The sequence below is a fragment of the Bubalus bubalis genome, chromosome 20, assembly GCF_019923935.1.
Source record: "Bubalus bubalis isolate 160015118507 breed Murrah chromosome 20, NDDB_SH_1, whole genome shotgun sequence".
In the NCBI taxonomy this organism is placed as follows: Eukaryota; Metazoa; Chordata; class Mammalia; order Artiodactyla; family Bovidae; genus Bubalus; species Bubalus bubalis.
Genome location: NC_059176.1, coordinates 9,324,237 through 9,340,695, shown reverse-complemented (window position 1 = coordinate 9,340,695; position 16,459 = coordinate 9,324,237). Strand labels below are relative to the sequence as shown.

The 16,459-nt window shown below is 51.9% G+C and overlaps 1 protein-coding gene across 1 annotated transcript in view; it reads left to right on the top strand.

Moving 5' to 3' along the window:
- BDKRB2 (bradykinin receptor B2) overlaps positions 1 to 10,203 on the top strand; it is a 31,970-nt gene extending 21,767 nt beyond the window's left edge. Inside the window, exons 2-3 of the mRNA XM_006076929.4 lie at positions 3,603 to 3,710; positions 7,142 to 10,203. Of these exons, the coding sequence (XP_006076991.3) occupies positions 3,637 to 3,710; positions 7,142 to 8,234 (1,167 nt within the window). The 5' untranslated portion in view covers positions 3,603 to 3,636 and the 3' untranslated portion in view covers positions 8,235 to 10,203. The remainder of the gene's footprint in view (positions 1 to 3,602; positions 3,711 to 7,141) is intronic.
- The last annotated feature ends 6,256 nt before the right edge of the window (positions 10,204 to 16,459 follow it).

The following is a 16,459-nucleotide window of genomic DNA, read 5'->3' as shown; positions in this document are numbered from 1 at the left end:
CAGAATAAGCTAATTCTAAGCAAGTGGAAACAGATGAAGACCAGCAGGAGCCCCAGACTCTGTGAGGACAAGAGTCCGGGAGGCATGCCCTGTCATCGCTGCAGAAAGCAGGGTCGGTGTCGGGGGGAGCTCTGCTTCACCCGGCTCCCCCACTTCCCGCCACCCCACCCCACCTCCACACGTGTTTCCAAAACATTCCAGGCCCATAAAGTGTCCAAATGCCAGAAGGGCCCACATGCATGTCGGACTCAATGGATCTGATTCAGCTCTCTAGTTGTTCCTGGAACAGACATTGAATTCCCAGAACCCCGTCCATCCCCCGACAGACAGCTCTGGCCATTTTTCAGGGAAAAGGAGAAAAAGCCCCTTGGAAACTGGGCTCAGGCCACTTCTCCCTGGTATCGAGGCTGTTACCGTGCGTGCGACCCCACAGCCTTCCCTGCCCCAGTACTGACAGTGGTCTGCAGTTCACCTCGGTAACTGTCTATAAACAACATCCTTCCTGAGTGATTAAGTGAAACAGATTTTAGAAGAAACCATTTATTCCAGGGAGGTGTCCGGGAAAGGGGTCTGAGCTGGATTTGGGAGACCTTGCTTCTTTCTAGCTCTGGCCTCGACTCCAACCTGAGTGGTCTGAGAGATTTTACTTATTTATGGAGCAAAGGTTTTCCAAAAGACTGAGATGTGCGAAACACAGTACAGGCGTGGCGGAGGGTGGGGAGATGAGCGAGGCAGGTGTTAATACCATAGGCCAGTTGCGCATGCGCATGCGCACACAAGGCTGTCGCAGCGAGACCGGATGCAAAAGGCAAAAGTTGACAAGCCCACCCCTTGGACAGAGGAGAGAACTGTGTGGTCTCACAGGCTCCCCTGGATTAGGTGGGCTGGTGATGTCCCAGCGACCTGCTCATCTCTCCGTGCAGCTGTGGAACTGTGTCTGTAAAGCATCGCTGGGGCTGTGCCACGAGGGGGCTCTTGCAGTAGACGGCCCCCCCCCCCCGGGTGCCCCCCTGGGTGGTGCCCGTTCTGGACACATTCACCACGTGCTTTGTGCGCTTGACACGGATAGCCTTGTCTGCTCCTCACAGCCAGCATCTGACAGTTGAGAAAAGCGAGGCATCATGAGGTTAAAGAGCAACCCGATGGAGGGGGACCAAATTCCAGGTCTGCCTCCGGAGCGGGTAAGCCTGAGCCTGACCACCGGGCCGGGCCTCTTGTTTGTGACCTGGGTTTTGGTCTGGACGCCTCGGGCTGTGTTTCCCTCTTTCTGTCATTCTACACACAAGCTCTGACATCATCTCCATCACCTGTACAACTACTTTTCTTTTTCGGATTTTACTTTTTCTTTTCTTTTCTGGCCACACTCTGCAGCATGTGGGATCTTAGTTCCCCAACCAGGAATCAAACCCGTGCCCCCTGCGTTGGGAGCAGGGAGTGTTTACCACCCGACCATCAGGGAAATCCCACAACTATTTCTTCAATAGTGACTCACTTCTGAACTGTTAACTGCATATCACCAACTTAAATGGAAAATGAGTATCATTTGTCACCAAAAATGCCCTGTTGAAATAAATACAATGGACCATAAGCAAGCCTGTTAAAGTCTGATTAGATTTGGGTGTCCAGCCCAGGCCTGCTGGTCTTGTTGAAAGGGGAGTTACAAACCACCAGAGGGATGCTGAAGCCACACAGCCCCAACCTGACACTTTCCTCCAGGGTTAACCTGGAGTTTGTGTGGTTACTAACCACACTGAGAGGAGTGGGTCAATGATTGGGGGTTATTTACCATCCAATCCACAACCCTCGCTTTGGGAACTATCTCCCGGCTTCAATACATACCCACGAAACACTGGCACAGTTGATTACTCAGTCAGGGTTCCATAAGGCAAACCCTGGCCCTGGTGAAAGTGATGGTGTGTGTCCTGGGGCGGCCACAGCCTCACAGCCCTTCGGACGTGGATTCTTGGGGAACCAAAATAGACTCTCTCTAGCACTGAAACAGAAATGAAGAATGTCCCTGGTGGTCCAGTGGTTAAGACTCCATGCTTCCAATGCAGGGGCTTGCAGGTTCAATTCCTGATCAGGGAACTAAGACCCCACAGGCTGCGGGTGGTGTGGCCAAAAAAAAAGTGGAAATGACTCTCAGCAGCACCAAGAGCCAGTGTTTATGTAATCTGACAGAAGGAAATACTTTTAAAGTTAAGTCTTCTTGGATCAAATTCCGAGGGCGATAGAGAACAAGTGAATCAGGATGTTGGATGTTTTTTTCTAAAACATCTGTTTGAAAAACAAGGGAAAATCCCTACTGTAGAGTCACTGCCCTGTCACCCCACACAGACACGAGGATCAGAGTCTGGGGGGAGCATGGGTCCATCCTCCCCACCCCCAGCTGTGTCAATGAGAAAACTGAGGTCCAGGGAGGGCTAAGGGACTCCCTCAAATAGCACTCAGAGGGTCGCACACCGACCATTGCCACCCCCTGTGTACCCAGGTGCCCACCACAGCCAGCTCCCCACCCCCCAGGCCCTCAGATGCATCCCTGACATCTGAGTCTGTAATCCCCAGACATATCAGCTCGGGTCCAGTAGGAGATTGAGAGGCAACGATCAAGCTGCCTAATATGCAGAGGAGTTTAAAGAGGGTCTACTTACAGAGTGTAGACAGCATGTGGGGGTGACCTCTGCGGACGACCCTTTCCTCCCAACCCGAGGCCTGAACCACGAGAAGAGACGGCAGTTGTCAGAATCACTGGAGTTGGAAAGGCCCCAATGGGAGCTGTGCACCGGGGCTGGGCCCAGGCAGTCCCTGGAGGTCCTCAAGGGAGGAAGCTAGGAGCCAGATCCCCTCCTCCTTCCCCTCCCTCCCCCAGCCTCCTTCTGCTGCCCTGGGGCCAATCCCCACAGAAGCCGGACTGCAGCCCCTCCTGGTGTGGTCCCTGCATGCTGGGGCAGGGCCAGGGAGAAGCAGGAACGACGATGCTCCCACACACAGAGCATCCGAAGCAGATGCAGGGAAACTAGAGTTGCCCCAGACTTCCCCCTGGTCCTCAAACCGCCTTCTCTCTGGACTCGGGAGACAGAAAAGCCCCCCACTTTGTTTTGAACAGAAGAGCAATGTTGACGGACATTAACAAACAATTAGGATCCCAATGGGCTGACTCTGCCAGATCTGGGACGCCTAACCAGGCAGACCTGTACCAGAGGGCATGGGGCGAGGGGGTGGGCATCACTCCCCCAGGGTGACAGAGCTGGGAGGCCCTGGTTACCTGGGTGGCTGTCACTGTCTCGATGGAAATGGTGACCTTGGCAAGCAGGCAGATGGCCCTCTCCTGGACAGGGAACCCCATGGGGAGGGGAGCTCAGCTCCACCCTGCCCCACCAAGTCTCCAGCGCTGAGGGTCATGTCTGGCTTCTCTGTGAGACCATAAGCCCCTGGAGATCGGACACTGTGCCTGTCCCCACATCATGTCCCGGCACCAGGTGTGTGATGGGTACTTAATAAATATTTAAGTGAAGGCCCCCGTTTCTCTCCCTAGGGGAGAATGCATGCGTTTTATGGTCTCCAGTCCCACCATCTAACCGTCTCCATCATTTCTCCTCCAGGGAGGCCCTCACTCACCTCCCCCTCTGAGTCCCAATGTTCTCGGCCTGGAGGAGACCAATGTTCCCATCCATCCATGAGGACACCGTGCCTACCACTGCCTCCTTCGGGTGAGTCAGAGGGGCTCCTTGATTTACTGTTTCTGGGACAGGGGTGCGGGCACTCTGGGGAACACCTAGGAGAGCATGCCCCTCCTCTCTGGGACGATAATGGAAGCCCACTGGAAACAACAGGCAACGTTAAATCCTGAGTCAAAAGTCCTCAAGGGCTGGTGTTCAAATCCCCCAGGGCCTGTCAGGGGCAGAAGAGAGAGGACTGTTCTGCTTCTGGGCTGGGTGTTGCAGGAGGAGGGACACACCATACGGGGGGTCTCATGTGAACCACATGGGGCTGAGGGGGGACGTGAAAGAGATGGAAACTCTGAAGGCAGTGCAAGAAATCAGACAGAGGCTGAGCCAGGTCTCCACGGAGACAGGATGTCTCCAACACATGGCCGACATCTGAGGAAGGTCTGGACACTCTAAGGAGAGAATGTTGGGGGAATGGGTCTTGAGTGGAAGCAGAGGAAAGGGAGGGTCAGTCCTGAGGGGGCAGTGTCAGGGAGAGTGGGCAGTGGGGCCCAGCTGGAGCTCTCAGTCCTATGGCAGGTGTGGCCTGCTATGGAGATCACCAATGGTCGTCTCAGTAGAGGCCATGGAACATGGGCCCAATCACTCCCAATGAAGCCCTCCCCAGACCACCTTCTAACGACCCTGTGGCTTCTCGAAGCCAGGTGCCATCCTGTTGGGAAAGACTACCTTGCTGGAAAATTAACAAGTAACATCAGTTGGGACACTCTGATCTCTAGAGAGCCAGACCACAAGAGACAGCACTCCAAGTCTGAGGCTCTGGGGAAACAGGGCTTCTGTTCCTGCAGAAATGGGGCCAAAGGCTGGACCAAGGGGAGCACGCAGGGCAGGCCTTACCTTCAGAGGCTCCACAGAGAAGACTGCCAGTGTCCACGGGTCAGGACTTTAGGGCTTGTCTCTGTTCCATGATGTCTGGGGCCTCACTTGGAAGACACACAGGCTAGGGGACCAGAATCAGCCAGAGGCTTCACTGGGGCCACAGGATCCACGTCCAGGGCGGCAAGTCAGGGCCTCTTCACGGAGCCTCTCCATGTGGCTGCTTGAGCATCCTCACAACGTGGCGGCCAGCCTCTTCCTGAGCAAGAAACCCAAGAGGCCCAGGAGGAAGCTGCAAACCCGCTCACACCTCAGTCTTGGAAGTCACACACTGGCACTGCCACCCTGGGTGGAAAACAAGTCACTCAGTCTGGCCACATTCACTGGAAGAGGAATTAGACTCCACCCCTTGCAAGGAGGTTTATCAAAGAATTTGTGGACATATTAAAACCACCCTCCATGAGAAGAGTATTTCCAGTTCCATCACTTGCTCCTTGAAGCACTCAGGGACAAAGCCTCACTTTCTTAGCAGCCAGTGAAGACTGTCCTTTTTTTCTCTACTTCAGCCTCATCCCTTGCCACTTGCCAACATCTCATCCACCCGCCAGAACCTGCCAGTGGCTTCTCCACTTCTGGGCTCTGCTCAGGCTACTCCTTCTGCCTGATCTGCCCTCCCTCCCTCTCGGCCCCCGTTGGCATGCTCTTCATCCTCTGAGCCCCAGCTCCAGAGTCACCTCCGACCTCCCCTGCCTCCTCCCACCCGGGTCCCTTGACCCTCCTGCCACCCCGAGGCCTTGTGTGCCTTGTTCCCACGCTGGGTCTGAGGTGTCAGGAGCTCCGGCAGGGCAGGGATGTGTGGTGTCCCTTTCTGGGTCCCTACAGCCAAAGTGGAGCTCAACACAGAGGAGATGCTCAAGAAACATGTAAGGATAAATTGCGTCGATGAGTGAGTTCATCACAGGTCCCCAGTCTGGCCCCTCCAAGCCAGTCAGCTGCTCCAGGATGTATAGGGGCTTTTCCTGGGAAATCCCAGAAGCGATCAGCAGATTCTTTTCCATAATCTATTGCTCAGCTCCTCTCCCCCAAGCCTACCCAACAATCAAACTGCCCAGGAAGAGTCCCTCCACCTCCACTTTTCCCACATCCACCCAAAAGAGCACTTGGAACACGTTCAGTTAGTCCTGCCCTCTGCATTATGCTTTTAGCTTTTCGGTATGTCTTCACACCTACTCTTTGATTTGAACCTTGCAATAGTCACGCAAGGCAAATCAACGAGAGAGTAATACTCTACTCCAAAGAAAACAAAGCAGAAGCTCAGACGTAATTTACCCAAGACCACACAGCTAGGATTGGAGCCCATGTCTGTCCAAGCCCCATGCCTCTTTGCTGAAGGCAGAAAGGAACTAGCCTTAGAGAAACACTTGCAGAAAGTGAACTGCCCTCTGGTCCAAGTCTCACCCCAGAATGAAGGAGAAGCCAGCGGATTAATGATAAAATCAGCAATGTGAGAATAAGAACTGGACTTTCCTGGTGGTCCAGTGGTTAAGATTTTGTCTCCCAAAGCAGAGCGTACGGGTTCAATCCCTGGTTGGGGAGCTAACATCCCACATGCCTCGGGGCCAAAAACCAAAACCTAAACCCGAAGCAATGTTGTAACAAATTCAATAAAGACTTTAAAAATGGTCCACATCAAAAAAAAATCTTAAAAAAAGACAAAGAACCAAGAGTGGTACTCGAGTTTGACACTGTTTATTTTAATAAGTACACACACACACACACACACACACAAAGGTAATTATTCTTGTTTATTGAACAGAGTGCAGTGCTTGGGACTTTCTGTACTTTATTTCAGATCCTCACCACAATGCACAATGCCAAGAAGATTTTGTTATTCCTAGTTTACAAAGTAGACCTTTATGGTCTAGAGAGGTTAGTTAACTTACTCAAGGTCGTACAGCTAATGAATGAGTCAGGACTGAACCCAGAGGACTCTCTGACGTCAAAGCCCCCACGCTCCCTTTCCGTCAAGCAACCTCAGTTCATCATCAATGCTATGCTGATGGAAGGTAGAGAAGCTCGACAGCTACCCTCTGCCAGGAAGAGACAGGGTGTGGGCAGATGGGCTGTGGTCTCGGAGCCAGGCTGGAATCCCCCTGTCTGGCATGATACCACTTTTCTCTTCTAATTAATGGTTCACTCACAGCCAGGCCACAAGAAGCTGAAAGAGACCAGCGCCCTTAGGAGGAGTCCCTGTGATAAGGAAGGAATGTGCTGTGGATCCTCCCACCATGGAAGCTTCCAGGAGGACCAGCATCTAAGACTCACGCTTGTTCATATGGGTGACGGATGCTGGCCAAGGAAACCTCCCAGCGGAGCCTGGAGGCCAAGAACACAAGCTCTCAGTTTAAGTGCAAGGAGCACAGGCAGCTTTCCAAGACCCCCGGGGACTCAGGTGCACCCGACTGTCTGTGAACACGGCACAGCAAGGGCCTGAGTTCCGCCCCTAACTGGACGCACCCCCTCGCCCTCTGCACCAGTTGCTACTCCTTCCTCCCATCACCCCGAGGTGTAACTGCCTCTTTTCCACTTTCTTGCAGCGCCGAAATGTTCAACCTCACCTCCCAGGTCCTTGAACCTGCTCTCAATGGGACCCTGCCTGAGAGCAGCAGCTGCTTCCAGTCCGATTTGTGGAACTGGCTCAACACCATCCAGCCCCCCTTCCTCTGGATCCTCTTCCTGCTCGCTGTCCTGGAGAACACCTTTGTCCTCAGCGTCTTCTGCCTGCACAAGAGCAGCTGCACAGTGGCGGAGATCTACCTGGGCAACCTGGCCGTGGCAGACCTGATCCTGGCCTGCGGGCTGCCCTTCTGGGCCATCACCATCGCCAACAACTTCGACTGGCTCTTCGGGGAAGCCCTCTGCCGCGTGGTGAACACCATGCTCTACATGAACCTCTACAGCAGCATCTGCTTCCTCATGCTGGTGAGCATTGACCGCTACCTGGCCCTGGTGAAGACCATGTCCATGGGCCGGATGCGCGGGGTGCGCTGGGCCAAGCTCTACAGCCTGGTGATCTGGGGCTGCGCGCTGCTTCTGAGCTCACCCATGCTGGCCTTCCGCACCATGCAGGAGTACAACGCCGAGGGCCACAACGTCACTGCCTGCATCATCATCTACCCATCCCAGAGCTGGGAGGTCTTCACCAACATCCTCCTGAACTCGGTGGGCTTCCTGCTGCCCCTGAGCGTCATCACCTTCTGCACCGTGCAGATCATGCAGGTGCTGCGTAACAACGAGATGCAGAAGTTCAAGGAGATCCAGACGGAGAGGAAGGCCACGCTGCTGGTCCTGGCCGTCCTGCTGCTGTTCGTGGTCTGCTGGTTGCCCTTCCAGATCAGCACCTTCCTGGACACACTGCTGCGCCTCCACGTCCTCTCGGGCTGCTGGGACGAGTACGTGATCGACATCTTCACACAGATCGCGTCCTTTGTGGCTTACAGCAACAGCTGCCTCAACCCGCTGGTGTACGTGATCGTGGGCAAGCGCTTCCGCAAGAAGTCGCAGGAGGTGTACGCGCGGCTGTGCCGGCCAGGGGGATGCGGGTCGGCTGAGCCCAGCCAGACGGAGAACTCCATGGGCACGCTGCGGACCTCCATCTCTGTGGAACGCAACATTCACAAACTGCAGTAGCAGGTGGGGAGCAGCCAGCGAGCAGATGGCACCTGGGGCTACCGATGCATGTGATGAAGGATGGACGGCGGCTCTCAGGACGCGCCCCCAGGAGGAAGGAAGGCATCCCAATTGTGACCTTGGGCAGTGAGTCCGTGTCTCCAGTAAATTCCTGCCCTGCCCAAGCTTCGGTGAACAGGGCTGCGAGGTTGGAAGGTGCACAGCCAAGGGCCCCAGAAATACAACAGTATTACCCTTCTTACTGGCTGCCACCCCTGGGCCAGTCTGTTGCTTCCCGAGGAGCAGAGGAGCCTTGGGACAGGGACAGGAGTGGCCGAGCTCCCCTCCCACGTGGCATGTCACTCTGCCGGAGCAGGACAGCTCAGATCTCCAGAATGCCGCCCAGCTTTGGGGCAGCTGCTGAGAGGGCCTCACGCACTGGCTGACGTGTAGTCTTGGGTTTCTTGAATCCACTCAGCTGGGACTTTGGAGGATGATTCCTCAGGTCAATGATAGTTAAACTGAGCGATCCACAGTGAGAGCCCAGAGACCAGGACTCTCGTTCCCCTTGCAGAAAGACAAGTGGTCTGTGCCAAAGACAAACCTAATAAGTACTTACCCAGCACTTGCTGTACACGCAGTGTGGACAAGAAAAAAGAAAATAATCTGTCCTGAAGGAACTTGCAGACTCGCGATGATTCAGCAACCACCTCAAGGCCATTCTAAACGCGGTCAAGCTAGGCACTGTGGACAGGGCAGGGTGGAGGAGTCAGGCGCCCCAGCTCAGAGGATAACTGGCTGCACGTGGCCGCGTCCCCGCCTCGGTTTCCTCCCGATAACACGAGGCTGTTGTGGGGATTAAAGGAGGTAACAGGCACAGAAGTACTTTGACAAATGAAAGGTGCTATGTAAATATGAGGCATTATTATGCCCACAGAATGGGAATAAATTTATTCTAAGGAGAAAGACAAGCTCAGCAAAAGGTCTGTAGAAGAGAATCGGTATTGAACCTAATGGTTGTGGAAAATATGCATTAGTGTCTGACACATAACTAAGTGCTCTGTATGTTAAGCTCCCTTCCACCACCTGCCCTTCCCATCAATTTGCACGCGTGCACGCGCGCACACACACACACACATACACACACACACACACAAGCATTTTCAGGAAAGGTCACCCCTTCCATGGAGGCGGGAGAACACCCTCCCCATCCCATCTCCACCGGATCATTTACCTGAAGAAGCAACTGCAGAGGAGCCGCGGCCCTGCCTCCTGCGGGCGGGACCACGTGATGTGACGAAGGGCCTAGCGGGCAGCGATGGGCGGGGCGGAGGGCGGGTACCAGGTGTCTGGCTGGAGGAAAATGGACCAGCATCCTTGGCCCTTAATGGACAGGCGCCTGGCCCCAAGCCCCAGGTCCTCCAGGGGGAATTCCTTTCTTCTTTTTCTACACGTTTTATAGTCTGCCTCCCGAGGCTGGCCCTCTGGGAGAACAGACGCCGACATCAAGCTCTTAGAGTCAAGACAGGGATGGGTGCTCAGGAGCTTCTGGTAATGTAGGCAGCGCCCTGGAAGCGCTCACTGGATCAGTAGATGGGTGATTCGTTACCGGGCTCTTATCTTCCCCAGGGCCAGCAGGATTGGGATGGCAAAGAGCCCATAAATCCTGACCAATCCAGCTCTGGACTTTAAAAGAAAAGGGGTCACAAAAAGATTTACTCCCTATCCCAGCCTTTGTTTTCTGCCACGCAAGCCCCTCTGCCCAAATAAACATACGCACTCATAGCTGGAGAAAGAAAACAGGTGAAATAAGAAATACAAACCGTTTCATATTAGAATGAAGTGAAATCATGTGTGGGCATGTGTTGATAAAGAATCTGCCTGCAATGCAGGAGACTCCAATTCCATTCCTGGAGAAGGGATAGGCTACCCACTCCAGTATTCTTGGGCTTCCCTTGTGGCTCAGGTGATAAAGCATCTGCCCGCAATGCGGAAGACCTGGGTTCAATCCCTGGGTTGGGAAGATCCCCAGGAGAAGGGAAAGGCTACCCACTCCAGTATTCTGGCCTGGAGAATTCCATGGACTGTTCAGTCCATGGGGTCGCAGAGTCAGTCATGACTGAGCAACTTTCACTCACAAACCATATGCATAATGAGAGTGGAGTTTCACAAAAGGAAGCTAGGCTGGGCTTTGGGGTGTGAGGAACTCATTCATCAGCGGGTGTGTATGGTCTGAGGGTCTCCTGCCAGCAGAGTTCTGGGCTCCTAATGGCCATTTAGGATCCACCCGTGGGCAGAGGAGTAATTTGTCTATGGGAGGGGAGCTGCCCTGTGGGTTGTGTTGATACTGTGATAAAGAACATCTGTCCTGTGAAAGACCCAAAGAGCTATCACATTATAAAGAGGGATTATTTCACAAATGAGGAGAAATGGGTGAGTAGTGTAAATGTGCCTTTTCTGTCCAAAATAATAAAGGGATGAGGCATTTTTGTGTAGTTCTTTCATTTGTTACAACTCCCAAAACTCTGAATCTTGTCACAGACACTGCCATAGACAGTTAGAAGTCTTGGGTGCACGGGTTCCATTTATTTCCACTCAACCTACTTAAAGGCTCTGTGCTATAAATTAGTGGTGTCCAAACCATTGTAATTGCATATTCGTATAAGTAAAAAATTTTTGATTATTTTTACCCAATATGTACACTTATTAACAGGTATTAAAATGTACACTCTTAAACATACTCAAGTAGAAATTTAAGAAATTTTGAGTGTTTGAATATTTTCTCCCATCCCACATTAGTGACTCAATAAGTTCCCATCAGGTGCCCATGAGGCCCCATGAGGTCCTAGAATCATAAGTAAAAGTGAAAAAGTAAAAGTATTAGTCACTCAGTCATGTCTGAGTCTTTGCAACCTCATAGCCCGCCAGGGTCCTCTGTCCATGAAATTCTCCAGGTGGTTCAGATGGTAAAGAATCTGCCTGCAATGCAGGAGACACGGGTTCGATCCCTGCGTCGGGAAGACCCCCTGAAGAAGGGAATGGTTATCCACTCCAGGGTTCTTGTCTGGAGAATTCCATGGACAGAGGAGTCTGGCGGGCTACAGTCCATGGGCTCTCACAAATCATAAGGACGACAGCAATCCATTTGTGCGTGTGAGATGTATCTATTAGGTGTCTTCCATTTGATTTCCATTTGACGAGGTCTAGATCAAACAGTCGTCTAACCACTGCTTGCATTCTCACAGTGATGGGGAACTCATCACCCACTCCATTTTGAGACCCCTTCATTATTCATGTATTCAATCATTCATTAAACAAAATTTACATTCTGTGTCTACAGAAATGGCACTGCTCCATCGCTGCATCCATCCATCTCTGCTAGAAACCTGGGGTTCATGGTAAAGAAGAACAACCCTCTCTGTTATTCCTTCCACCTAGTGAGTTGGTACCTTTTTAGATTCCCCCCAAGTGTTTCCTGAATCTATCTGTTTCTTTCTATGTCTACCCATCATCTCTTATTGGTCTCCCCAATCTGACATTAACCACCACCATCCCACCATCTCCCAATTCTTATTTTCCACTCTGCAGCCATTGACATCTTTTAAGAAGGCAAAGACAATGATAGGGAGGCTATACACATAAAGAAGAATGTTTAGAACGTGATGACATAAATCAAGGCAAGATCCTCTATGACCCACCTCCTAGAGTAGTGGAAGTAAAAACAAAAGTAAACAGGTGGGACTTGATTAAACTTAAAAGCTTTTGCACAGCAAAGGAAACTATAAGCAAGGTGAAAAGACAACCCTCAGAATGGGAGAAAATAATAGCAAATGAAACAACTCGCAAATAGTTAATTTTCAAAATACATAAGCAGCTCATATAACTCAATACCAAAAGAACAAACAACCAAATCAAAAAGTGGAAAAAAGATCTAAACAGACGTTTTTCCATAGAAGACATACAGATAGCTAACAAATACGTGAAAAGATGCTCAATATCGCTCATTATTAGAGAAAAGCAAATCAAAACTACGATGAGATATCACTTCACACCGTTCATAATGGCCATCATCAAAAAGTATACAAACAATAAATGCTGGAGAGGGTGTGGAGAAAAGGGAACCTTCTTGCACTGTTGGTGAGAAAGTAAATTGATATAGCCACTATGGAAGACAGAATGGAGATCCCTTAAAAAACTAGGAATAAAACCACCAGATGACCCAGCAATCTCACTCCTAGGCATGTACTCTGAATAAACCTGAAATGAAAAAGACACATGTACCCCAGTGTTCACTGCGGCACTATTTACAATAGCTAGAACACGGAAACGACTTAGATACCCATCAACAGATGAATGGATAAAGAAGTGGTGGTACATATACACAATGGAATATTACTCAGCCATGAAAAGAAACACATTTGAATCAGTTCTTGAACCTAGAGCCTATTATACAGAGTGAAGTAAGTCAGAAAGAGGAAGATAAATATCATATACTAATGCATATATATGGAGTCTAGAAAAAAGGCACTGAAGCATTTATTCACAAGGCAGCAATGGAGAAACAGACATAGTGAACAGTCTTATGGACATGGGGAAAGGGGAAGAGAGGGTGAGATGTATGGAGAGAGTAACATGGAAACTTACATTACAGTTTGTAAAATAGACAGCCAACGGGAATTTGCTGTAGGGCTAAGGGAACTCAAACAGGGGCTCTGTATCAACCTAGAGGGGTGTGATGGGGAGGGAGATGGGAGGAAGGTGCCAGAGGAAGGGGACGTGTGTCTACCTATGGCTGATTCGTGTTGAGGTAGTGTCCCAACACTCTTGGGATAAAGTTCCACTTCCAAAACGAGGCTCACAAGACCCTTCATTAGCTGGCCCCTGGCTTGCCTCTTTCCCTCTCCTCGGTCCCTGGCTCATTCCCTACCCTCAATCCATATTGGACACAAGTCTCCGGCAGGTATTCCATTCCCCCTCTGGTGCCCACACTTCCCTCCCTGCCTGGACCCCAATAGGACCTTGAGCTTGGAGAAAGCTGCCCACAAGTGTGCAAGGGCGCTCACTCATCGGGGACTTTGTTCACAGATGGGGCCTGACTCAAGAAAGTCTGGGATCCAGGGGTCTGAGCAGGGCTCTGAGCAGGTAGAAACAGGGTCAGAAAGCCTCCCTCCCACCTCCCTCTGCTCCCAGCCAGGTAGCAAGACCGGCTCTCATCTCCTGACCCTTCTTGGCCCCCAGAGAGCTGATGCACTGGGGAGAACTCCAGGTGGGTGTCTGGTGGACTCAGAAGCAAGCAATAGATCCAGGTCCTGAGTCTGCCCTGGCCAGAGAGGGTGAGGGCCCAGTGCCCGGAGTTTCAGACTGTCTGTCATCTGCCAGGTGCCTTGATGGGAACTAGTGCGGGCGATGCCGGCTCCCAGCAGTGATGAAGCCGCTTGCGATTCGGAAGTGCAGACTCCATCTGTAGACTCCAGTAACACGTTCCATCACTTCCTGGTTCCTCCATCCCTAGGCGTCTGCAGAGCCTCACACAGCCCTGACCTCTCGCCAAGCCCCGGGAGGATGTAGGGGTCCAAGTTGAGCAAGCAGGTCACAGTTTAGCAATAGCCATGGCTGAAAGTTTAATGGTTTGTTTGTGGGTTTTTGGCTGAGGTTCAAGGGGCCCTATGCAAATATCTCACCCTCTACTGAGCTCTTATTTACTTTTTCTTTGCTGCTGTGGTTAACTACAGAATATCGAATATAGTTCCCTGTGCGCTACAATAGGACCTTGTGGTTTATCCATCGTTGAACTTTTTTTAGGCTTGACCTTCATGACCACTCAGGTAGGCAGGTGCCTGTCCCATTGCTGGTTCAGAATGTGGAAACAGGAAACAACCTGCTCAGGCCACGTGGTTCTTCAAGAAGGTGCTCAGAAGCCAGCCTGCTCTTGGTGTGTTTGTGACTTGGCAGGTGGATGCAAATTTTGTCACAGAGGAGGCTCCCGAGGTGCCTTCATGCATGAAGAGTATCCGAGCCTTAGCTTGGGCTGTTTCTGCCCCAATAAACAGACTTTGTGTCTTCTGGGGCTTGTGAGTTCTTGCTTCCTGCAGAATCGCCTCCCCAGAGGCAGGTGGTTGACACCGTACAATGAGATATTTACTGAGATAAGATTTCCATGCCTTGCTCATTCCAGTGGCTTTTAGTGAATTCACAGGGTTGTGTAACCATCACTGCCCTCTAATTCCAGATTGCCTGCCTCCCTCCACACCCATTAGCAGTCACTTCCTCCCTACCACCTCTGGAAGCCACTGATTTTCTCTCTGTCTCTAAATTTGTCAGTTCTGGACATTTCATGGAGCTGGAATCACACACTGTGTGCCTTTTGTGCCTGGCTTCTTTTACTGAGCCTACATGGAGATATAATGTTGGATTGTAGGGGAAGAACCGTGCAGGCCAGGCCTCGAGTCCCTGCCATGCCACCTATTCACCATGTGATCCTGGCAAACCATGCAACTCATTTCCCCCACACTGGCCTTTGGCCTCGGTTTTTTCATCTGTGAAGTGGGCAGACAGTACAATAAGTATACCTATGTCATGCAGAGCTACTGACTCCAGAAAGGAGGCTTTGGAAACTGTAAAGGGAGGCCCCAACTTGGCAGAGACTGCTCTGGACTTGGAGTCAGGGCCCTTATCCATGCACCAACCCTGTGATTTCTTGCCTGTGAGGGTTTGGAGAAAATTGGTTAACTTATCTGAGCTTCTGGAGGGTTTTGCCTATAAAATGAGGATTCGGGTGTTGTGAAGGTTAGTGTCTCCTTCTTTCCCCAAGTTCACATCCACTTGGAACTTTAGAATATTATCTTACTGGGGGATAAGGTCTTTGTGGAAGACCCTTCCCTGGTGGCTCAGATGGTAAAGAATCTGCCTGCAATGAGGGAGACCCAGGTTTGATTGCTGGGTCAGAAAGACCCCCTGGAGAAGGAAATGGCAACCCACTCCAGTGTTCTTGCATGGAAAATTCCATGGACAGAGGTGCCTAGCGGGCTGCAGTCCATGAGGTTGAAAAGAGATGGACATGACTGAGCGACTAACACTTTACACTTTCATTCTCATACTGGGTGAGGATGGGCCCTAAATCCAATAACTAGAGTCCTGATCAGGAGAGAAGAGGGTCCACAGAGACACAGAGACGGGAGAGGTTGGAAGCAGAGACTGGAGCAATGGAATGTCAGGATTGCCACCAGAAGCCGGGCAGAGGCAGAGGACAGACTCCCCCTCCAGCCCTCCAGGAGGAACCAAGCCTGCCAATGCCTTGACTGTGGACTTCTGGCCTCCTGCTGTGCAAGAGAACAAATTCCTGCTCCCTTAAGCCTCCCTGCACGTGGTACCTCCCTCCAGCCGCTGTAGGAGACCAGTTGCAGGTGTTTTCACAGCTCTGAGCGAGTGCTCACCATAGAGATGCTGGTCCCCGTCGACACAAAGCCCTTCCCCAGCAATGGAGGCAAGAAGCAGACACTCTCCAGGTTTCCTGCAGGCCAGCAGTGCTAGCTGGTGATAGAAGTTTCCTGAGAACGAAACTTCTCAGGGATGGGATGCAGCATCTCACAGAATTTCAGAGATGTCTTTACGGGGAAGATACTGAGGCCTCCCTCAAGATACTGTAGCGGGCTGGGGGCTGGCCCAGACCCCAGAGCGAGTGTGCCATAGGCCTCCACACCCCGTCACTGCTGACCCACCATCGGGACTGCCCCGTTTCTCTCCTCCTTCCTCAAAAGGCAGGCGATTCCGGGAGCCTCAGCCCAGGTTAAGAAGCAGCCACAGGGCCTGGCTCCCAGCTTCCCGGCAGCTCTGTGGCAAGCCCACCTTGGTGGGAGGTTGTTTATCAACAAGCCTGAAAGATGGCCCAAGACGAGCTCTGAGGCTCCTCTGAACACCTCCCTGCACGCGGAGTCACTGCACGGCCCGCTCAGTGGGCAGCCGGGCACTCCTGCCGGTTCCTCCCCGAGTCCTGGTGGAGACGGTGGACCTTACAAAGCCTTCCCGTTCTCAAGCTACCACTGGCCCGTGCGACAGGCAAGTGATAAAACCAGAGCCGCTCCCACCAGCTCCTGGTCAAGGGCCACGATGTCGCCATCATCTCCTGTGATCCCCAAACTTGGAGAAGAGGCCCACTTCACAGATTAAGAGACTGAGGCTCCAAGGCAGGTGAGGGGGTAGATAAACTAGGAGCTTTGGATTACACATCCCTCTACTGTATATAAAAA